The sequence below is a fragment of the Pan troglodytes genome, chromosome 11 (assembly GCF_028858775.2).
Source record: "Pan troglodytes isolate AG18354 chromosome 11, NHGRI_mPanTro3-v2.0_pri, whole genome shotgun sequence".
Lineage (NCBI taxonomy): Eukaryota > Metazoa > Chordata > Mammalia > Primates > Hominidae > Pan > Pan troglodytes.
Window position 1 is genome coordinate 77,567,316 of NC_072409.2, and position 24,236 is coordinate 77,591,551.

General features: G+C 49.8%; 1 protein-coding gene across 3 annotated transcripts; it reads left to right on the forward strand.

The window, feature by feature from the left end:
- Positions 1-201: 201 nt before the first annotated feature.
- IGFBPL1 (insulin like growth factor binding protein like 1) lies at positions 202-18,122 on the forward strand. 3 transcript variants are annotated; one of them, XM_063788548.1, is made up of 5 exons: positions 202-699; positions 10,438-10,547; positions 11,302-11,418; positions 13,109-13,267; positions 15,433-18,122. In XM_063788548.1, the coding sequence occupies exons 1-4, from the start codon at positions 240-242 to the stop codon at positions 13,256-13,258; spliced, it is 837 nt and encodes a 278-aa protein (XP_063644618.1). In that variant the 5' UTR covers positions 202-239; the 3' UTR covers positions 13,259-13,267; positions 15,433-18,122. The 3 variants fall into 3 exon arrangements, with proteins under 3 accessions (XP_063644618.1, XP_054514802.1, XP_009454925.1); XM_054658827.2 differs by having other exon boundaries at positions 13,109-13,136; XM_009456650.5 differs by lacking the exon at positions 13,109-13,267.
- The last annotated feature ends 6,114 nt before the right edge of the window (positions 18,123-24,236 follow it).

Sequence of the window (24,236 nt, forward strand, 5' to 3'; positions counted from 1 at the left end):
CTGGGTCTCGGTTCCCTCAAGAGTCCAATCGGAGGTCGGAGAGCTGCTCTCGGGGCGACCCTCCAGCTCGGAGTCCCGGGCCGCGGGCACCGCGCGGGTCCCGGGCTGGAGCAGCGGTCTGCGGGCGCCCCGCGGTGCAGGCCCGGCCAATCAGCGGCCGCGGGGCGGGAGCGGTGACTGCTCGGCGGGCGCGGAGCGGAGCGCGAAGCAGAGGCGCCGCCGCTGTCTCGGAGCAAGCCATGCCGCGCTTGTCTCTGCTCTTGCCGCTGCTGCTTCTGCTGCTGCTGCCGCTGCTGCCGCCGCTGTCCCCGAGCCTCGGGATCCGTGACGTGGGCGGCCGGCGCCCCAAGTGTGGTCCGTGCCGGCCAGAGGGCTGCCCGGCGCCTGCGCCCTGCCCGGCGCCCGGGATCTCGGCGCTCGACGAGTGCGGCTGCTGCGCTCGCTGCCTGGGAGCCGAGGGCGCGAGCTGCGGGGGCCGCGCCGGCGGGCGCTGTGGCCCCGGCCTGGTATGCGCGAGCCAGGCCGCTGGGGCAGCGCCCGAGGGCACCGGGCTCTGCGTGTGCGCGCAGCGCGGCACCGTCTGCGGCTCCGACGGTCGCTCGTACCCCAGCGTCTGCGCGCTGCGCCTGCGCGCTCGGCACACGCCCCGCGCGCACCCCGGTCACCTGCACAAGGCGCGCGACGGCCCTTGCGAGTTCGGTGAGTCAGGGTCGGGGATTGGGTGGGTAGAGAAGGAGGGATTCCAACCCTCTGGGGTGTGGAGCGAAGGATCCCCCTGCCCAGTGGTGGACGGCGCTGCCTGGCACTCAGTTTCCCCTTAGGGAGCAGTATTTCTTATCTCTCCTCGTGCTCAGAGAGACTGGGGCGAGAATCCTTGGAGACGCCACTCACTGTGCTAGTCGAATTTTTGGTGAGCCTGCTACCCCTTTTGGTACTTAAGTACCTGCTGATGCAGTCACTTATTTGTAGGCATGGTATGTTTGCCCAGCAGGAGACTGGGAGTTAAGGAGGGGGATCCGAGTTCCCAGGTATCCAGCGCTAGGTGGATTGTTTGAATGGGGAGGAAGGGAAGTTGAGGTTGGGGGAGGAAGGGAAGTAGAGGATAGGGGAGGAAGGGAAGTTGAGGATGCAGGAGGAGGATGAGTTCCAGACTGGGGAATCAGTAGTCACCAGGCCATAGCACCAGAGCACCAGGGCCCCCGGTGTGGGAAGGGACTGAGCTGGGATGCTGAGGGAGCTCCATCCAGAAAAAGTAAGACCTTTGGAGACGTAAGGTCTGAAAAGATTGTGGTGCTATTAGGGGCAGACCCAGGTTTCGTGCTTCTAAAACATATATAATTTGGAGAGTCCTGCCTTAAGTAAAGGAATAGAACTGCTAGGGACTTAGAAACTTATTATGAAATGCTAGGGACTTAGAAACTTAAGCTTCATTAACATCACAGTAAAATAATCTCTGAGTGCTATAGTTGCCCACCCTCTTTACGTACCTTTTGAAAACCAAACAAAAAGAAACCAAAACGTTAGCACTGCTTTACCGGCTTCCTAAGCATGAGTGTATCCCACCCACTAGGTTTTGAAGTGCCGCTGTGTACTCTGCCTGGAGTGGGCAGTGCTGAGTTTAGGGTGAGTGAGAAGGTGGCCAGTGAGTCCCAAGGAGCCTGGGTTTCGGCCTGGGGTTCAGGCTTCTGGGAAATAATTCTGGCCTGAGCCCAGAGACCAAGTCCAGACTTTAGTGCCTAAGTCAGTGTAATGACTTAGCTTCAAGAAAGAAGCTTGGGGTGGGGTGAGACCTTTCCAAGCCTTAAGAAGTATCTAGTAGTCTTTCCTCTCAAGTAGTTCAGGTAGATGTACCCAAGTCCAGGAGACGCAATGGGTTGTTGGAGATGGGGCAGGAAGCCTCCAGTCCTGGGAAATGTAAAACCAGTGTGTGGCCAGTTGAGCACAGGAAAGTCACCATTGGCTGTTCCTAGCTGAAGCTCCCCATGGAGGACAGAGCTGGCTGGGGGTGCATCTGTGCTGCCGCTGGCTCCCTGAGTGGCCCTGGACGGGTCCCTTCCCCTCTCTGGCCATATCAGCCCCAGTGGAGTCATTGTTGAGGTCCCTTTCACTCGGAACAGTTGGTTTCCGCCCTGTGGCACTTAAACAGTCCTGTCTCTTTCCTTTTGCTAGTTCCTATCACTCGTTTTTATAACTGCTTTCCTCAGCAGTTAATTCACAGGCAATTCTCTTTGTCTCCAGACAGGTAACACTTTTAACTCCACATGCAGGAGACAGAAGAAATGCTGACCAGGTCCTCAGACTATAAATGGTGCTGATGATCTCAGATAATTTCTCCCCAGAGTGGCATTCTCTTCCTAAGAGAAAGGCACCTTAAAGACATTCAGACCAAATCTGCTGTTATACAGAGAAAGAGACTGAGACACAGCAAGGTCAGAGCCCTTGTCCAGGGTGACCAGTAAAGGATGACCAGCTCCCTGGTCCCAACACCCTGTCCAGTGCTCTTTCGGCACAGGACTTAATAGTATTAAGTCAGGCAGATGGTGGTTACCATGGTTACCAGAGTGAGGCCAGATGGCAGATGGAAACTCCATACCCCTAATTCACTGAAAATTACCAAATGACAAGTAAATGTGACAGCCCCTTCACTCTGATCTATGGGATCTGAGGCCCACCCCAGGCACAGACCCAGGGAATAAAGATATTCGTGGGGCCACATGGAAGCAACTCAGAACTGGTTTTCATGATCTCATTACTGACAGGCGTCAGGCCTCCCCGGGGTTCAGCCCTTCTTCCGCACCAGCCTTTGTGTCATCCACCACAGAACCGGGCACTGTTTGCCTGTCACTCTCTGTCCTGAAGTGCTAGTGTGGCCTCTGCCCTTGTGTCCAGATAAAGCATGAAGGTTTGGACAGGGGATGTTTCCTAGCCCAGGCAGCAGCTCATTCTGTGCTGCCCTAAAGCCATCTTTTATTCACAAGACACAGCGGGAGCGTTTTTTAACAATGCCTCTGGGGATCCCGGTTGAAGGAAAACAGACTGTGAGTCAGAGCAGGGCTGTTCTGCTTCAATATTCATGATAAAATCACCCCTCCTGACTCCTTGGGTACCCAAGCACCTAGATTTCATGGAATGAGGCCTCGGGAAGTATTTATTATGTTGTTCACAGTGTGTGAAGGGCCCTTATACATGCCTCTGAGGAGCCTGGGGAAGCAGTTTTCAGGCTTAAATTCTGCCCTTTCCTCCTATGCCCTGAAACGCCCCAAACTGCCACATAATGAGAGTGATCCTTTGATCCGCACACATGTATGGAAGACTCACATATGAATAATTCTTACTGTTGGAAATTGCTTTTGCATCCTTTTTTTTTTTTTTTTTTTTTTTTGAGACAGGGTCTCACTGTATCTCCCAGGTGGAATACAATGGCTTGATCAGAGCCCACTGTGATCCTGGGCTCAAGGAATCCTCCTGCCTCAGCCTCCCAAGTAGCTGGGACTATAGGCACATGCCATCATGCCCAGCTAATTTTTAGAATTTTTTGTAGAGACAGGATCTTACTGTGTTTCCCAGGCTGTTCTTGAACTCCTGGCCTCAAGCACTCCTCCCACCTCAGCCTCCCAAAGTGGTGAAATTACAGACATGAGATACCATCCCTGGGCTGCACCCATCTTTTTACATGATTTTTACAAGTGTCCTGGGGAGGTCTCCTTCCCATTTGATAGAAGGGAAAGCTGAGGCACATGGAAGGAAATTCCCTGGAGCCACCTGGCTGGTCCCAGCTGTGAAAGGGCTCCAGTGTAGGTTTGCCTGGCTGTTTTGTTTTGTTTTGTTTTGAGACAGAGTCTCACTCTGTCACCCAGGCTGGAGTGCAGTGGTGTGATCTTGGCTCACTGCAAGCTCCACCTCCTGGGTTCACGCCATTCTCCTGTCTCAGCCTCCTGAGTAGCTGGGACTACAGGCACCCGCCACCACGCCTGGCTAATTTTGTTTTTTGTACTTTTAGTAGAGACGGGGTTTCACTGTGTTAGTCAGGATGGTCTCGATCTCCTACCTCGTGATCTGCCCGCCTCGGCCTCCCAAAGTGCTGGGATTACAGGCATGCACCACCATGCCTGGCCTGCCTCGCTATTTTCAGATGGGCGCTGCACAGCTAGCCGCTAGCAACCTGATCAGTAAGGTGCTGTGCACCCGCCAGCCTTGAATCTTGGGGGTTTCTCAGTCTGGGTCCACCTTCCTGTTTTTCCCAAGGTTTGTCACTTGTCCCTCTATTTAGCACTGGGCTATAGCTCCTGAGAGAAGCCTTGAAGGATGGGGAGAGAATCCCAATGCTAGCAAGGGGGAGGCACAGCATGAACTGAGGCTCAGAGGTGGGAGCCCTTTGGTGGGTGTGCAAGTGGGCCCATAGGGCCGAGGCCTGGTAGGATGGTTGGGAAAGGAGATGACACCCCAGAGTAGTTTTGGGTAGGCCATTGCAAGCCTTGGGTGCAAGGCCAAAGGGGGAAACTTCATTCTGCACTTTGGGAGGCTGAGGTGGAAGGATTGCTTGAGGCCAGGAGTTCAAGGATAGCCTGGGCAACACAGCAAGATCCCATCTCTACAAAAAATTCTAAAAACTAGCTGGACATGATGGCATGTGCCTGTAGTCCCAGCTACTTGGGAGGCTGAGGCAGGAGGATTTCTTGAGCCCAGGAGTTCGAGGCTACAGTGAGCTATGATCATGCCACTGTACTCCGCCTAGGAGATAGAGTAAGACCCTGTCTAAAAAAAAGAAGAAGAAGGAGGAGGAGGAGGGGGAGGAGGAGGAGGAGGAGAAGGAAGAAGAAGGATGCAAAAGCAATTTCCAACAGTAAGAATTATTGATATGTGGGTCTTCGATACATTCTGAATTATTGGTTCAGCTTCTCACTGGTAAGGTGGTATGGCCTTAGTATTATGATGATGATTATTGCTCTCATTACTTTAAAGACTGGATAGTTCAGTGTGTGCACCCTATTTGTTAGCATTGGGAGAGGGTTGGGGTCCTACGGACAGCAAGTTAATGTCATGTTTCAAATGATAAATTAGATAGGAACAGGGTCCCGGCCAGCACCCGCCAGGGCATTGAGCCCTGGCAGCTTCGGTGAGCTCCTGAGACCCTGAATCTTAGAAAATTCACCTTGGTTGAAATTCTAGCTCCACTTAGAAACCTAGGTCTGTGCCAGTGTGTGTTACCAGGTAACCAGGAGAGGCAGCGCATGCCACTTCGTGAGAGGGACAAAGAAGGGGGTTTGTGCTCAAAACCCTTTCATGCTGAGGGAGGAGATCTGAGGCAGAGGCTGCAGGGAGCAGGATTAAGCTGTTTCTTGTTCCACATCATAACGTGACTATTAGCATAAATTATCAGGGCTGTTCAGTGTGTTGATTATTAAAATCTTTGGTTATGTGCTTTTTAATACAAGCAGATGGGGTCCTGGGGGATGACTTGATATCCTTTCTTTCCCTAGCACCATTAACTTTAAAGAAATCTCAGAGGGATTTGGGAAGAGTTTTTCATTCCAGCCATCAATGATCGATATAATTGACGAGGCAGGGGGACAAATCACCACACACTATAATAATAATATTGATCCCTTTCATTTGTACAGATCCACACAGTTAACAACACAGTCACATCCATTTTCTCCCTTCACCCCAAGGATGCGAGGCTGCGGTCATTATCTTCATTTGCAGATAAAAAGGAAATGATTAGCAACTTGCCCAAGCTCAAGTGGTTGGCAGCCAGACCCCTGGGCATTTGAGTCTCCCTCTGGTACTGTTTTTGCTCACCCCACAGTACTGCCTCCTGTGACCATGTGCATCTGGGCGACTGTCTTACCTGCTGGTTAGCCCTTGGATGGTTGGATTTGTGCAATTCTAGGGCTATTGCTGGCACAAGCAGAAGGAAACAAGTATCAGCAAGGAAGAGCTATAGGGGGATGAAGCTTCCACATTCACAGACTGGGCTAGCTAGAAGCCATCCTCCCTCCTGCAAGCCACATCATTCTTGTGAAAGGCAGGCAGAAAGGAAAGCCCTGGTTCCTCTGGCAGTGTGGCGGCTCTGGCAACAGTAAGAGTATGTGCTTGGCTCCCCAGAGTGAGGGCTGTAGTCATGGTCCCTGGTGCCTCTCACCCAAGGCCAGAGGAGGCTCTCATGCATGCAGGGAGCTTTAGAGGAGACGCCTAAGGACAGCACACCCTGGCTGAGTCCTCAAGTCCCTCTGCAGAGGTCTTTTACAGTTTGTAAGGGGTCTTGCAATTGTTCCTCACAACAGCCTTTGGGGAGTGGGCTGGGAAGGGAATAGATTCCTGTGCCCATTTTAAAGAAGAAGACACTGAGGCCAAGACTGGGACATGGCAGAGAAAGGATTTGAACCTGGACTCTTCCACCCCTGCCTGCCACGCTGTCCTTCCTGCCTGTGGTGGCAGCCATGATGTTGAGCACTCCAGTGCCATGCTGGAATGAGCCCTTGGGGATAGTAGGGACTAGAAATGTCCTGCTGGTGTCAAGGACACATTGCTCATGTTATGGGTTATCTTCACAAGAGCTGTTCCCTGGGGGTGATGTTTGGGGTGTTTCATTGTTGTATAGAAAACAGCTAACACGGCAGGCCTGCGACCATATCTCAGAAAGGCCTGCTGGCAAGGTTGGCCCTGGGCTGGTATCTGGGGACTTAGATTTCAGGGGGGTTCCACTCTTCTCAGAATTGATGAGAGTGGCTCACTGTGCCTGAACTGTACAAACAATGTGGTTTATGCTGAACCCCTGCTTTCCTTCTCGGAGTGTGGAATTTGGGTATTCAGTTAGGCAGAGAGTGCCTCTGTGGCCAGCTCCCAGTAAAAACCCTGGGCGCCAAGTCCCTCTTGAGCTTCTCTGGTAGACAGCATTTCACATGCTTGTGACTCCATGGGGAGGGCTCTTGGCATCTTGGGCCTGCTTCCCCAACCCTGACTTTTTCCCTTGGCTGATTTTGCCAGATGGGAAAATCCTTTCACTGTAATAAATCACAGCCTGAGTACCACTAAATGCTGAGTCCTGTGAGTCCTCCTAGTCCTCCTAGGAAATCATTGAACCAGAGAGTTGTCTTGGGGATCCCCCAACACAATCCCTAAGCAACTCATCTCTTATTCTGGATCGGAGACCACACAGATAACAAATGTTCCACTTTAGAAACCAGTGTGGGAGTGAATGGAATCATGGTGCCTGGGTTTGAGTCCCTGTTCCTCTGGGCACTTTACCTTTCTGAGTCTTGGTTTTCTCATCTGTGAAATGGGGATGGAAGCAGCTACCTCACAGGGCTGCCATGAGGATTAAAGGGTGGTGTACATGGAAGGGTCCTCTAGGGAAAAGGCAGGATGGTGTTAGCACAGTGGTTCAGAAGAGCTTGGGATCTGGAGCCACATCACTGGGCTCGTAGCCTCCTCACTACACCCTTTAATGCTCGGTAACCCAGGGTAGCGCCACCATCTGGCAGCTGGTGAGATTGCTGGAGAGATAAACAAGTTAATACCTGTAGGCAGAGGAGTGCTTAGCACACAGCGAGCGCTGTGCTAGCTGATAGCATAATAACAGTGTTATTATTATTGATCTTAAAGAGCTACTATGGATAAAAATATTTTAAATTTAAAATCAGATATGTTAAAATTAAAAACAGGGCTGGGAATACAGTGACTCATGCCTGTATTCCCAGAGCTTTGGAAGGCCAAGATGGGAGGATTGTTAGAGGCCAGGAGTTTAAGACCAGCCTGAGCAACATAGCAAGACCCATCTCTACAAAAAAAAAAAAATTTTTTTAATTATCTGGGCGTGGTAGTGCATGCCTGTAGTCCCAGCTACTCAAGAGGCTGAGGCAGGAGGATTGCTTGAGCCCTGGAGTTCAAGACTACAGTGAGCTATGATTGTGCCACTTCATTCCAGTCTGAGGATAACATGAGACTCTGCCTCAAAAAAAAAAAAAAATTAGAACCGGATTATTATGGCATGAGCAACATGAAATTTTTTGAGGTCACAGAACAACTGTTCTGTATCTTGGCTATAGTGGTAATTACATGACTGTATCCATTTGTCAAAACCTAGAACTGCACACCAGAAGGAACGAATTGTGCTTTGTGTAAATTTAAAAATAAATAAATACAAATTTAAATGTCCCTTTAATGTGCTTTGATGTCCCTTTAAAAAGCAGGGCTTCTTTTGTAAAGGAATTTGTATTTTTTGCCACAAAATCAGTTACAAAGTCAGTATTTCCAAGACAGTCTTTCTTAATTGTAGTTGTTAGAGAGACAGACTGAAACATGAGGAGAGAGAGATGAATTGTGATTTACTGGTTTACTCATTTAGGCCTGAAAGGGATTGATGAAATCACATTTAAAATGTATGACTTTACATGAACAAAAGTAAACCAGGCTGATTGAGAGTCCCCTTGGTATCCAGGTCTTTCTGACTGTCACCACAGCGAGCCACTGGAGCACTGGTTTGGGCTCCCCTGGAGGCGGCATCCCAGCGCTTGTGTGGTTGGGGAGGCGCTGGCGGGACAATGTGAATAAATTCGACTGTCTTTGTCATCACAGATGGGGCTCCTGCCGGAGAGCTCAGTGTTGTGGCTCTCTGTGGCTGTCAGGCAACGTTAGACATCTAGGATCTTGGTTCCCGGGGCTTTGGCTACATTCAGGCACATGGGTTGGGCACCACCCTTCAGAGGGCCCTCAGATGGGTACAGCTGAAAGAGTGGGCGGATCAGATAGAGGGGGAGGAAAGCAGCCTGGGATGGGGAGGGCAGTCTGTATTCAACTCACTGGTGGGCTGCTGGGACACCCAGGGGCTATGGGGCTCCAGAGGGCAGCCCCAGGATCAACAGGTGGGAGTTACAGGCTTTAGCTCTAGGTGAGGATGCACCTTCTTACCAGTGGAGCCCTCCAAAGACAGAATGGCCTGGCTCCGTAGGTGGTGAGTTCTCCATCCCTGAAGGCATGCAAATGGAGGCTGTGCGAGCATGTCATACGTGGTCAGGCACAGAATCACAGAGAATCAGGATGCTAAAGAGCCTCTCTAGTTTGAGACTGTGGCTCTAAGGCGATTTTCCAGAGATTTTTTGGCACTGGCTTGACAGGGTCTGCTTCCCAGTCTGTCTGGAGGGGCCAAACTAGTCTCCTTTCTGCACCCTGATCCTCCTGAGCATTGGGGTGTGATGCGACGCTGTCCGTCACCTCCTTCCTCCTGCCTTCTGTCTCCTCCCTTTGCTCTCCTTTTGTATTGCAGCCTTATCCAGGTGCAGTCTTGTGGAGAACAACAGGGCTGTCCTTGAGTCACCAGGCAAAGCCCTAGGAGTTCTAGACTCTGCAGTTTGATGGCTTGGAAATGAACATGTTTGTTCCTTGATTTCTCATGTGTTTGTTCATCCAGTCATCCTTTTGCTCCTGGCCCTCACTTGCATATCACATTAACTTACACTTTTCACTCATTCCATGGTTAGATCAGCCTGACCGCCCTAGGAAGCAGGGGTGTGATCCCCACCTTATAGATGACAGCTGGGTGGGAGCATTCCCTGGCCAGGCCTCTACACTGCACGTTGCCCAACACACTGTGGTGCTGGATGCCAGGGTGGCTGAGTTGCTGTCCAATGCAGGTGAGAGCAGGTAGAAACGTCTGGCCTTCATTATTCCAGCCCAGTGTGAGCAGAGCAGATGTCAGGCATGGGGAGGAAGGCAGAGTGTGGAGTAGGAGTTTGAAACATCTAACACTGGGTCCTGTCCAGGGAGCCCATACCCTCCCTCTCCTCTCCGTCATGTTCTGGCAGTCTAGAACCACATTTCCCTGATTCCCTGATTTGCCCAGGCTTGGGTCGGCTTCTGGGGATGGGGAGGCAGAGGGAGTGGGGGAGCCCTGGGGAGTCTTTACTCTGTGCATGCAAATGGGCATCTTGAATGGACCGCAGGGGGTTGAGCTCCAGGGTGTGTGCAGCTGTTCTTCCTGGCATTCTTCTTCCTAACACCCTCCACCTGGAAGGAGAAAAGCCCATCTGTTAGAAGACTCTGCCGTTGGTGGCGTGACACCAGCCCCTGTAGGAGTCGGCTGCCGTTTTTCCTGGTTGAGCTATAGCAGATGGCAGCCGGAGCCTGGAACGGACCCTGGGAGGGAGCACTGAGGCCCAAGCTCTGCCACAGATGGTGCTGGGGGAATTTGGAAAGTCGCCCTTCCCCTCTGGACCCCTGCTTCCCCATTGGTAAAACAATCATTGGATCAGGAGATCGGTCGGCAGCTTTCCAGGTCTGAGGAAATCTCTCTTTTAGGATTCCTGCCCTAGCGTGACGTGCCGCTCCCCTCATGTCAGGACATCACAGCGGGCTCTCCGCGGCAGGGGAATTTAGAGGTGGGTTGCTTGGAACCCTGCAGGGTAAAGGCTGCGTCTCCTTGTCTCCTCCTCCTAGCTCCTGTGGTCGTCGTTCCTCCCCGAAGTGTTCACAACGTCACCGGGGCGCAGGTGGGCCTGTCCTGTGAAGTGAGGGCTGTGCCTACCCCAGTCATCACGTGGAGAAAGGTATTTCTGTCCAAGAACTCATGCATCTCGTGTGTGTGTGTGTGTGTGTGTGTGTGTGTGTGTGAGAGAGAGAGAGAAAGAGGGAGAAACAGATGTGAGTGGTAAAAATGTTTTTCTTTTAAGTGTGTTTATATATATATGCCTTTATAGGTGGGCCAGAGGATGAAGAAAAGATATCATCTGTACCACTCCTCTGCCTCGAAACTTCTACCCCAAACCTCTCCCCTTGGAAGGGGACATTGCAACCCTTCCTGTGCCACTTACACCCTTGGCCACTTAGGGACCCAGAAAGCTGTGCTTTTACCCAGTCTGCTTCAGCTGCAGTGGCCGTGTGTGTGTGTATCCTGCTTCACTTCGGGGCTGTGTTTCAGACAGACCTGGCTGGTGGCAGAAGACTCAGTCCTATTCCAAAACCAATTCTTCTAAAGACCAGTTTTTGAGAGACCGGCAAGGATCACAGTGAATGTTGTCCCCTTAATGTCAATAGCCCTGAGACAGGCGTTGAAATTCTGAATCTTTCTGTGGGATGGTGGTGATGTTCGGGTCTTTGCTGTCTGGCAGAGCGTGCTGTCTATATGTACAAGTAGGTTTAAAAAATGACTGATGTCATTTGCATAGGCATGAGCAGTGCTAGGGTTTCCGTTTTTGAGTCAGTGGGAGGAGGAGGAAGGAGGAGGGCAAGGAAGCCTATGGGATGGTCTTTATCCAGAATTGCTTTTTCTAAGCCCCCTCCTGGCATTCCTGTCCCCTGTAGGTCACGAAGTCCCCTGAGGGCACCCAAGCACTGGAGGAGCTGCCTGGGGACCATGTCAATATAGCTGTCCAAGTGCGAGGGGGCCCTTCTGACCATGAGGCCACGGCCTGGATTTTGGTGAGTGTTTAGGATTATTGGATATTATTGACTGACCATTACAAACCATCCTTTATATTTCTACAACACATTACATGTTTCAAAGCTGTTCTTACCCATTTCTCACTGGCCCCTCCAGTAACTGTGAGGCAGGCAGGGCAGGTTTCAGATCTGCTGGGAACATACGTGTTCTGCTGCCAGGGGCAGAGTGATGGCCCCACAGTGATGTCCACCACGTCCTCACCCCCAGAACCGTACGATGTTACATGGCAAGGTGGTGGGAGGGAGGTTGTGGTTGCTAAACAGCTGAGATAAGGAGATTTAAGATAAGGAGATTAGCCTGGATTATCCGGGTGGGCCAATTTAAAGGTGGGTCTTTAAGTGTGGAAGAGGGAAACAGAAGAGTCAGAGGCAGACTGAAGTGATTCGATGTGAGGAGGACTTGACCCACCATTTCTGGCTGTGATGATGTTGGAAAGGGCCACAGCCAAGGAGTGCCAGCATCCACTAGGAACTGGAGAAGGCAAGAAAATGAGTCTCCTGAGAGCCTTCAGAAAGAATGCAGCCCTGCCGGCACCTTGATTTTAGCCCCCTTTGGGCTTCTGACCTCCAAAACTGTAGAAAAGAAATGTGTTTGTTTGAAGGCACTCAGCTTGTGGCGATTTGTTACAGCAGCCCAAGGAACTAGTACACCTGCCTAAGGTCACCCGCTGGTAAAGGCAGAAGGTGGCACATTCGAGTCCTCCTCCAGAGCTCTTTCCTGCCACTCGCAGCACTTTTACCAAGATGAAGAATGCCACATGTTTGAAAGAGTGATGGAATGAGGAGATAGGGGTCCATGTTGGGTCGTCACTGTACCTTTCTGAGCCTCCATTTCCACTGTTGTTGAAAGAGGGCTTCAAACTGAAAGACCTCTGAGGGCCTTTGTGGCCCTGGCAGTCTGTGATTTACCTGTGAGTCTCCTGTAAAAAGAAGACCATAATGCTCACCCTTCCCCCACGACTGGCATGAGTTTAAAACGAGCTGATGTGCGTACACCAGCGTGTGGTCCGTAGGATGATTTGTAATTGATGGAAGCGGTTGGTTGTAACAAGAGAAAGCAAAAAAGACGCGAGCTGGTTATGGACCTGGCTGTGAACATCCTTGGGGTGCTCCCTAAGGACAACCTCCTCATTCCACCCACAGCTCTGGGAGGCTTGGTGACTCTTCTCCACCCAGCTGAGAGATTGGGAATGCAATTGGCTGTGTGGTTTTTTTCAAATCAAGCACATTCCTCTATTTTCTTAGGAGAAAAGACAGGGAAAAGAGGTTATCTCTGGTGGTATTTTGTAGAGGCTGCCCCTATAGGGAATACTTTGTGGATCATTCTTTGGTCAGTAGATTTTTGTTCTTCTTTTAACTTGAGGTATTTTCCAAATAACCTATACCTTGCACCTTTAATACAAAAGACCAGGTAGCTCACAGTAAAAGGCAGGTATGTGGAGGAATCATTCAGATGAGAGCCACAATAGGGAGCGTGCCTTTCAAGAGGGTCCCTGGGAAGGAAATTTACCTGCGTGCTCCTTGGCAGCCAAGGCAAGGAGAGAAATAGAGCAAGTTTTACCTTATTCTGAAAAGGAGGAAGTGTGCAGACTTATCATTAAGAACTAACTAAGGAAGTCATTTTGCTGTTCCTTATATAACTGTATAAACTTGCCTGTTGTATTTCTAGATCAACCCCCTGCGAAAGGAGGATGAGGGTGTGTACCAGTGCCATGCAGCCAACATGGTGGGAGAGGCTGAGTCCCACAGCACAGTGACGGTTCTAGATCTGAGTAAATACAGGAGCTTCCACTTCCCAGCTCCCGATGACCGCATGTGATGGAGAAATGTACATGTTCTAAGTCATTTTCAGTATTTTACACCCATGTTATGAGATATTTGAGGTGGCTTATAAGACCTGTAAAAAAAAGAAGAAAAATACGTAAATGGAGGAAACCAGGGAAAGAGCAAAAGAAGAGTAGGGACATACTTAGATGAGCAGTAGAATCCCTGGTATATTCTGCACACATCTCCCTCTGAGCTTCTTAGCATGCAAAGACAAGAGCTGTGAACATGATGTGTGTCCATGAGATGAAAAGACCAGTTGTGTTTTGGGGCTGGAGGGAATATTTCCTCTGTATTCTTCTAGAAAGAGCACTGAGAGAGGTAGCAGACAGTGTCATTGTGACAGCATCCATGTGAAAATGTTCCCACAAAGAAGATGCCTGAGCTTCCCTTGTGTGTTCCTGGAGCTCTTCCTTGTTCAGGACACCTGAGCTTCCTTCCTGGGGCTCAGGCCTTGCTTTCCTGTCCTCAGCACTGTGTGCTGCTTTGCAACACATCTCCTTGTGGGTAGGGGCAGAGAGAATCTCTGCATCCCCTCTGGCCAGGGCCTCCTAGTCTGTAGTCACACAGGTGACAGCTGGGGTTGCATCTGTTCCTTGCCTACAGGTGAACTGGGAATTCGGGAAAGGGATCACTTTATAAGCCAGCTTTTGCTCATAAAAATCCCAAAATCTTGCTGGTTCACAGCCACAGAGTTGATCACTTGCTCATGTTCCATGTTATAGCTGTGAGCTGGCTGTGGCCCTGCCCCATGTGTCCCCTCATTCAGGACCCAGCTGGAGGAACAGCTCCAGTGTGGAACATGTCCGTTCTGTGGCCAAGCTGCACACACCATTGCATTTAAAGTTTCTGCTCGGATGTGATGTATGCCCTGCCCATTTACAGACCAATCTTTTTTTTTTTTGAGACAGAGTCTCACTCTGTCACCCAGGCTGGAGTGCAGTGGTGCGATCTCGGCTCACTGCAAGCTCTGCCTCCTGGGTTCACGCCACTCTCCTGCCTCAGCCTCCCGAGTAGCTGGGACTACAGGCACCCGCCACCACACCTGGCTAATTTTTTTGTATTTTTAGTAGAGACGGGGTTTCACCGTGTTAGCCAGGATGGTCTTGATCTCCCGACTTCATGATCCGCCCGCCTTGGCCTCCCAAAGTACTGGGATTACAGGCGTGAGCCACTATGCCTGGCCTGCATGATCCTCTTACAGGAATGGGGGAGCAGTGGTGAACAGGCACCATTACCAAGGCTGATCAACAGGTGCTTAATAGAACAGGAAAAATTAGAAACAAGTCTGATAGGGTTTCTCAAAAGCAGGGGGATTTTGCCATGGTTTTAGTTATATTATTCTTTCAGCCACTACTGTTGCACACCTTCTGTGTGCAAGGCCTTACTTCTGGTCTGTAGGGGATCACAGAAAAACAAAAAGTGGACATAATTATAATACAAGGAGTGCGATGTAAGGGAATGGGAGGAGATATTAAGGCATGAGAAGCAGCTTAGAACTGGGGAAAATGAAGGAAGAATCATCGAGGAGGTGGCATGAGGGTTGAAGGATGGGTGTACGTGAGTAGTTAGAGGCCCTAGAAATGGGGAGAAAAATATGAAAATGTAAAACTGTGAAATAGGAATTCAACAAAGAGTTAGGAGATTGGGTCTTAAAATTGTCTTCCTGATGATATGTGACTTGTTTTATATAGATATGTTTCCAGTTTTAAATATATATATCTATAATTTTCAAATACACGTATATTTTGAGGCAGAAATGATTCTGGGTTGTGAATACATCAAAAGGATACCACGAAAAATTGTGGAATTTTAAGAGCATCACTGCTGCCTAGGTCGTGAGTTCCTTCTGTGACACACAGTATTGCCAGCTCTGGCTTACATACCTCCAGGGATACAGAGCTCACTACCACTGAGAGCCATCTGTGGATTTTCCAGTGGTTGAAAAGATCTTATTAAGCTGGAGTCTGCTGCTCTGAAACGTCCACCTTTTGGTCTTAAAAGTACTTCTTGGGACTCCACAGGGCCCTTCACTCTCCACTGGCCCCATTTCCTGCTGGGGAGAGATTCGAAGTGAAGGATCATTTCCCCCACCTTCCATGTAACACATAGTTGATTGTAATGGAGCAGGCTTACGTTCTCTAATTCTTTTTCTCCTTTTCTTCCTAGGGTCTTAGAAACATTGATCATGGGATGATGGAAAAGTCAAATAACGGATCTTTGTGCTTCATGAAGAGTTGGAAAACCTGTGTGTGTAGATGACCCCTTTTGTGTGTTTTTAAAAATTAGATGCAAACTAGATTTGTATGCAGATATAGTTTTTAGCAGGGCAAACAGTGAGAAACGGATTTGCATGTGGCTTTTTTATAATTTTGAAATGAATTGTTCCATGAGAAGTCTTTTTGTAATTACTCTCTTCCAGGGAGATCACAGAATGGCATGTTTGCAATTTCTAAAGGGCTCGTATCAGCTGTGACTCTTTACCTCATTTGTCTATGACCTATTAGTGGTGCTCTGTGACTTAGTGTGTGTTGTAGAAGGAGGGATGAGGGTCCCAGCTGTCCTCTGCCTGACTGTAACTTGCTGTGTGACCTGAACAGGTCCCTTCCCCTCTCTGGGCCCTGGTCCCTTCATCTGTGAGTATGGCATTTTAACTGGATGTTATCAATGTCCCTTTTAGCCCTGCCATCCTAGAGTAAGATGGCCTTTTGGGAAAATAACAGGAAGTGTGGTCTTAGTGTTCTTTCTAAAATGGTATTCCCTCAGAAACAAATTCCATTGCTTTACCCCAGCGTGTGGACAGCTGGCTGTAGCTCTTCTATTCCTAACTTTTTCCCTTTTAAGGAGATTTAGTTTTAGGTGGGATGCTTTACCAGACTCAGGAGCGCCTTGGCTGGGTCTTTGGAGACCAGAGCATCCATTTGTTAGCCTAGCATTCTCTTTTTTAAAATTTTATTTTGAGACAGGGTCTCGCTCTATCACCCAGGCTGGAGTGCAGTGGCGTGATCATGGCTCACTGCAACCTCCACTTTCTGGGCTCAAGTGATCCTTCCACCTCAGCCTCCTGAGTAGCTGGGACCACAGGCATGCCCCACCACACCCAGCTATTTTTTTTTTTTTTTTTTGTAGAGACAGGGTCTCCCTATGTTGCCGCCCAGGCTGGTCTCAAATTCCTATGCTCAAGTGATCCTCCTGCCTTGGCCTCCCAAAGTGCTGGGATTATAGGCATCAGCCACTGTGCTTGGCCTAGCCTAGCATTCTCTAAACAGGTGGTTAGAAGCGGTGGATACCAGGCTTCTGACCATCAAATTGTAAAAAAAGGGGTCAGGTGTTATCTCCAGACTGTGGAATTAGATTGTAGTAGAATATATTTTACCTACAAACATTTTGACCTCACCCAAGAGTAAGGCTCTCTTTTTTTTTCTTTTTTAATGAAAAAAGAAAGGAGAATATTTGCTATCTTATCTTAAAAAAATAGATCCTTAGGTGATTACAATTTTAAAATAAGAATTGAGATCCCTTACTATGCACAGTCCTTTAAGTTCATAAAGCTTGATCCCAACTCTGGGAGATGGGGCAGGACAGGTGTTAATGTCCCTGCCTTTAGCAGATGAAGAAACCAGGCTCTGAGAGGAGAGGCTACTTGCCCAAGGCCTGAAGGCCTCTGAAAGAGGAGCAGAGCTCAGGGCACCTGGCCCTCCTTGGTCCCCTCTCTACTCCATGGTGCTGCTACTCAGGGTCATCTCAAAACTATGTAAAGGCAGATGTTGCCAATCCACAGGCTTCAGGGACTCTTATCAAGACTAATCCCAACTTTTAAGGCACACTTTCATACCGCTCACATTGTCCATTACATTTTGGAGTCCTTGTTGGAAGTGAACTTTCCGCCTGTAAGCCTGCCATTCCATATCTAAAATATTGGGATGGCATCACCTTCTGTACTATGCAGCAGAAGGAGACTGGCCTGGGATTCTGGAAACATGAGATCCATTTGCATATTAATCCCCGGCTCGCTGTGTGACCCTGAGCAAGTCTCCTTCACTTTCTGTGCCTCAGTGTCCTTATTTGAGTAAAAAGGGAATAAAACTAGATGAGTGGTTTTCAAACTTTAAAACACTGGAAGCTCTCTTTGAAAACAAAAGATGAGAATTGAAATGGATGGCACTGGAAGCTGTTCTTGTCTACTGGGGTTTGGAGCTGCCAGGGGACCTGCTCACATCCACTCCTCACTCAGCACCTCCCGCCCCTCCCTTCTCCACGCACTGTGACTGACTTCCATGTGTGAGGGCCTGCAGTTAATTCTCCTGTGTCTTGAATGGTTGGGAGATGATTTGGTCAGACCCTTAGTGAAATGATGTGGGAAGGAACAGGAATGCTGTGGCTCTGAAGAAGGTAGTAGAACATCCCACACCTGCTAATAAGCACATTTTGCAAACTCAGTTGACTCACCTCAGATTTGCCTAGTGAAAACTGAAGGGCTGGATGTAGACCCAGAGAGCAGGGTGGACAGAGCCCATGCTGGAAGTACTGAGCATCAAGACTGTATGGGGCTGGCTTTAGCATCATCATTCTGTGCAAAGACAAATAAATAATTAATGTCACACTGTCTGAAATTTTCACCAAAACCAAAAAGGCGCATTAACATGATTGTTCCAACCTCATGGTTTTTCAAGTGTGAGCGCCCAGAGACCTCTTCAGAGGCTAAGAGAGCATGCGCTGCCACAGCTGTTAGCATTTGGAGACATAATTACAATGCCCCCACTCCCCGCACCAAACCTGGGTTTTTCTACTGTTTTTGTAGATGTCATGATGTCACGACCTCTGCACCCTGAAAGAAATAAATGTTTTTAAGGACAGTCTTTGTGGTGTCTTTGTTGTAGGAATGCTGTATAGGTGGGTGCAGGTCCCACTGGTATTCCTTTATCATCCCTCATGCATCCTGTCCTTCCTTCTGCATGCCCACTTCAGCTACTTAGTCTAGACCCTCCTTACCTCTCACGCCTGGGTTACGATCACAGCCCCACCGTTCACCTTGCCCGAAATTTTTAACCAGCCCTAATCATCTTACACTACTGCCCTTGACTATGTGTGTCCTGCCGTGTAAGCATTCTAGTACTTAATTCACTTGCTGAGATAGTGCTCTGTCCCCTCCCACACACAGAGTAGCATTCTCCAGGTGCCAGACAGGTACAAGATGCCGAAAATCATATGTTTGGAATCATCTGGATTCCTCCCATATGAAAGTAGGTAGAATCAGGTCCTGAACTCAGACTCCAGTGGAGACATGGGTGGGATGAGGTCACCATCCCTGGCAGCATATGGTGTCTGCTTTGTGGTTAGAGCAGAGGGAGATCAAGGAAGACTTCCCAGAAGAGGAGGCAGGCATTTGAACTGGCAGGAGTGGGTGTGGGGGATTCCAGGCTAAGGAAACAGCATGCAAAAAGGAGTCAGGTTAGAAAAATGCAGTGTAGTTTGTGAACAGGGAGGAATGGCCAGTTGCTGCTGCTCAGAGCTATGGTGGTGGGTGGGTAGTAGTTTGGGGCAACACCCCTCAATGCAGACAGAGGAGGTTGAACTTGTTGCCGTAAGCAGTGGACAGACTGAATCTCTGCCTCTGTTGTCAGCTGGGCTTGAGGAAGACAATTCCACAGCCCATGTTCAATCCCAAATGTATCTGCTTTCCCCCTTAAACACAAATAAGACTAGTTTTTAGTTAAGGTGGATTTTTTTTTCCTTTCAGGTTTTATGGTGAAATTAATTCCAACATCTTTAAAAACACTGTCCTGCCCTCTCCTCCAGGGATGGATGGTGCAGGAGAAATGAATAAGAACGGCAGATCCAGCGACAGTAAAAGTCTCCGCTAATGAATTTTCTCCTTCCCAGCCTTTACCAGGGCTTCTTGAACATTAAATCAGACAATGATTATTCCATGATATTTTAATTAATTAAGGGAAAGCCAAGTGCTCTGGTGTCTCAGTTTAATGAATTCAGAACGTGGAAGCCCAGTGCCCAGGGCTGAGTTGGACACCAACACTTGCCCACGCTCTGGCTCTCTGGGGCTGACCGCTCTCCTGGAACGTGAACTCGTTTACGGCCAGGGCTCCTTTTCAGTTCAGCCTCGATTGCATCCAGCAGTGAGAAGTGCGTGGGTCCAAGGAGGCAGACTTCCCTGTGTTGACTTTCACTGTGGCTGTCTCTTCCTCATGCCTACATGTCCCCTCCTATATTAGAGAACGGTTGATTCTCGAGGGAAGAGTACAAATCCTGAGTACTAGGGAGTGGGGGAACAGTCTCCCCTCTTTTCTCCATGCATAAACCCACCCATCACACATTTGCAGAGCTCCTCCAGTGCACCAGGCATCGCCAGGTAGCAAAGGGTCTACAATTGCCCACAGACCTCGGAGTCTCAGCTCCGGCACAGAAGGCTGCTTGTGGTGCCAGGTGGCATGCCCCGTCTCTCTGCTGTTGAAGGTGTATGCAGCTCTTGCTTGGGTGGAAAGGGCACTAGCTTTAGAGTTGGAAGACCCAGAACTAAGGTCAAGCCTTGTCAGAGATTGCAAGGCTGGGTCACTTTCATCAACTCTTAGAGTTTCCATTTCCTCTTCAATCCAGGAAGGGTGGCATCCCTGCCCTGGCCTGTTGCTCTGAGAGCCCCATGTGTGAATGGCCATGCACTGTCTGTTCTGCACAGATCTTGGAGGGCTGTGTGCCGGTGGGAGAGGGCTGGGAGATAAATCAAACATGCTCAGAGTATGTGAGACATAGTCTAGCAGGACAAAAACATTAGACCCGTTTCAACCAATGAGAGCTGCCTCAGTACAAGACTAAATGAAGGGTGCCCAGAGACCTCTTCAGAGGCTAAGAGAGCATGTGCTGCCACAGCTGTTAGCGCAAAAGGTTAGCTCAAAGGGTGAGATTGCTTAAATGAGAAGTTCAGAGGAACTGTCCTGGAGGGGGTGGCCCTTAAGTAGGGCTCCAAGAAAAAGGAACAGTGTGAGCACAGCTGGATGGGAGGCAGCAAATGACCCACGAGAGCATTAAACTCAAAAAACATCCTTGTGAGAAGCAGTCTCCTGTTGGCATATCTCCATGGACGTGCCATGGGCGGCAGAGCTGGGGCGAGCTGCCAGCAAAACCGAGGGTCTTCCACAGTGTTGAACTGTCCTGTCACAGACTATACTTCCCGTCTCCTCTTGCACCTAGGCTGGGTCATGTAGCTAGTGAAATGTGAGTAGAGGCGATGTGTTCCATGCAGAGCCCAGGGCTCTCAAAAAGTCACTGTGCCTTTTCTGCACTTTCTTCCCCATTTACCAGCTGACACGGAGATCTCTGAGGCCCCAGACAGGGGTTTTCACTTGGATCCCTGGACCCCTTGGGATTCTATAGGTAGATTCACAGATTCTGTGAACTCCTTGAAAGTGTGCAAACTGTGTGCATGTGCGTGTACATCCTTTTCATGGTGAAAAGGTCTATTGCTTTGATTAGCTTTTCAAAGGAACGCAAAACATAAAAATGGTTAAGAACAGGCCAGGTGCGGTGGCTCATGCCCGTAATCCCAGCACTTTGGGAGGCTGAGGCCGGCAGATCACCTGAGGTCAGGAGTTCGAGACCAGCCTGGCCAACATGGTGAAACTGTGTCTCTACTAAAAATACAAAAATTAGTCGGGCATGGTGGTAGGCACCTGTAATCCCAGCTACTCGGGAGGCTGAGGCAGGGAGAATTGCTTGAACCCAGGAAGCAGAGGTTGCAGTGAACCAAGATCGCGCCACTGTACTCCAGCCTGGGCAACAGAGCAAAGGCTCCGTCTCAAAAAAAAAAAAAAAAAAAAAAAGGTTAAGAACTGTTGTACATGGTGGAACCACAAGACGAAAGGAACCTGTGTCCCTGAATCTCCATGTGGAAGGAAAATACCAATTTGCCAGGTACCTGCATTAGACTGTTACATAAGCAAAACTAAATAGTCGTCGTATTGAACCCTCAAATTTGGGGGGTTATTCGTTGTGGCGGCTAACATTATGCCAGTACACATGGGAAGAACGCTTGGCTGGGAGCAACTTGTCCAAGTTGCTCTGTCCACATTTCTGGCTAAGTGAGGTGGGATGCACCAGAGGCTCTCAAAGGGCCTCATACCAGGACTTCTTGCTTTCCCTTGAGGGTCTTCCTAACTCCAGGACTAATGTACAGATCATTGGCGCTTGGGAGGATTAAGTGACACTCTCAACCCAGGTTTTCTGGCTTCTGTGCCCAACTCCACCACCTGCTCTTACCAAGGTCTACAGGGAGTCCTGGTGGCTGCAGCCAGGGACAGTGCTCAGTGCTCCTCCTACTTGACCTCTTGGGAGCCTCAGGCTTTGCTGGGGGCTCCCTCCCCCGGAAAGTACCCCGCCTTCCTTGGCTTCTTGCCTCATCTCTCCTGGGTCTTCCTCCTGCTCCTCCTCATTCTCTGTTCACTCCTTGTTGGCATTCTTAAGGTCAAATGATTTTGCTCCCCTTACAAACTGTTCTCAACATAGCGGCCCCAGTGATCCTTTTAAAACAAGTCATATCATGTTGCCGCTGTGCTCAAAAGCCTCTGGTGGCTCCTTCCTCAGAGTAAAGGCCCCGTCAGTCCATCCACACGGTGACCTCCAAACACCAGCCCTCTGCCCCCCTCAGGCTGTGACTTCTCTGTCCTATTTCCCCACCTGGCTTGCTCCATGCCAGCCACCTGGCCTTCTCCTGTGTTCCTGGAGCCTCCAGGCATGCTCCAGTCTCTTGGTGAGACGACCTCTGAGCACCTTACTGAAAATTACAATGTCTACTCCATCCCACCCACTTCCCTATTCCCTTCCCAGCACTGTTGTTCTCTATAATACCCTTCACCTCCTGACAGACTAACGATTTCACCTGTTTTGCATATGGTCTGCCTCTTCTGTCAGAAAGGATGTTCAGGATTTTATTTTTTTTAGTTTCCTGCTGTATCCTCTGCCCCCAGAATAGTTCCTAGCACATAGACAACATTCCATAAAATGTGTTAAACAAAGGAATACATAAGTAAGAGTCCCACCGTGTCCCTAAACGTGCAACCTCCAGGGTGGTTGCAGTGGCTGGCACTACCCCCCACGTGGTTACTGCAGCCAGAAACATGAGGTTACCCAACTTTCTCTCCTCTCTTGTGCCAAGTTGTCCATCTGTCATCATGCCCTGAAGCCTGCCTTCTGGCTGTCCAGACTCTGCCCCCACCCCACACCCTGGTGCGCCAGCATCACTTTGGGCGCAAGCAACAATGTCCTGAGAGGTGCTGACTCCAGGTGAACTCCCTCAATCTATCCTCCACATTGAAGCAGAGCCAGCTTCAGAAACCGAATGTGATCCTATCACTTTCCTTTAAAAGCCCTCGGGGGCAGCCAGACATGGTGGCTCACACCTGTAATCTCAGCACTTTGGGTGGCTGAGGCAGGAGGATTGCTTGAGGCCAGGAGTTCAAGACCAGCCTGGGCTACACAGCGAGATGTCCCCCATCTCTACAAAATGTTAAAAAATTAACCCAGCATGGTGGCACACACCTGTAGTCCCAGTTACTTGGGAGGCTCAGGTGGGAGGATCGCTTGAGCCCAGGAGTTTGAAGTTGTAGTGAGCTATGATCGAGCAACTGTGCTCCAGCCTGTGTGGCAGAGGGAGACCCTGCTTAAAAAACAAAAGCAAAACCAAAAAGCACCCTCCCATTGCTAGACCAAGTGTGAGCTTTCTGAAAGGATGCACGAGCCCTTTCACAGTCCAGCCCCTGCCTGCCCCCTGCCCCCATGCTTTTCCTCCCTGCCTCTTTCCTCCTCATGGAAAAACTTGCCCTTCCTCCAACCCTCCATATTTCTCAGACTCCAGGAGCATCCTTCCCTTATCCCTCTGGTCCCCTGCTAGTCATTTAGCAGGACCCCATGCCCACTCCCACTGGGCCTGTGCCTGAACTGAGCTGGGAGCCCTGGGAGGCAGCGGTGTCTGGCAGAGTCAGAGGACCTGAGCTTGAGCCTGGCTCCACTCACTGCTGAACACCTCCCGGGCTCGATGTCTATCAAGTGCAGAAGAATAATACTGAGGGCCCTGATGGCAGTTAGAAAGTGAAACCCTGTCTCTACTAAAACTACAAAAATTAGCCGGACGTGGTGGTGTGTGCTTGTAATCCCAGCTACTCAGGAGGCACTCAGGAGGCACCCAGGAGGCAGAGGTTGCAGTGAGCCAAGATTGCGCCACTGCACTCCAGCCTGGTAGACAGAGCGAGACTCCATCTCGAAATTAAAAAAAAGAAAGAAGCATGAAGGGAGGTGGCCCACCGTGTGTGCTTGATACAGAGGCTTGCTTTCCGCTCATGATCTCACGGCCTCTGTGCTTCTCACTGCACTGTCCACCCGGCTCTGTAATTGTCTCCCCTGCCCAGCTGTGAGCTCCTGCGGGGAAGGGACTGTCTTACTCAATTCTCTTTCCCCCAACAATAGGCCTAGAGCAGGACCATCGCCCCCACTAACCCCTTTGTTTTTTCTTAAACCAGTTACTTGTGTGAATTAATGAATCAGGTGGCCACCAGAGGTCAGCCTCACACCCAGAATGGAGCCAACCCAAATGAAAGTTCCTAAATGGCTCCGGGTCTGAGGAGAACCGGTGGGACTGAGCAGCAGCTCTGATGCATCCAGCACAGTGGCTGGCTTGGGTGTGTAGGGCTTGCTGGGCTTTGCCGTGGGTTCTCCAGGCTTGGAGGGTTGGTTCCATGTGCTTGCCAGTATGCCCCGCTCTCTGGTCCCTCGTGCATGCTCATGGGGAACTGATTCCAGAAGAGTTCCCTATTAAACCTCTCCACTTCCTTTCCCTCACCTGAAAAAAGTGGGGCGGTAACTCCACTATTCCACTACCTGCTTTATAGGATGGTTGTGAGGCTTCCATAGCATGGCAAGGTGCCTGGCATAGTGTTTATGGAGTAAGATCTTGGTGAAAGTTTGCTAAG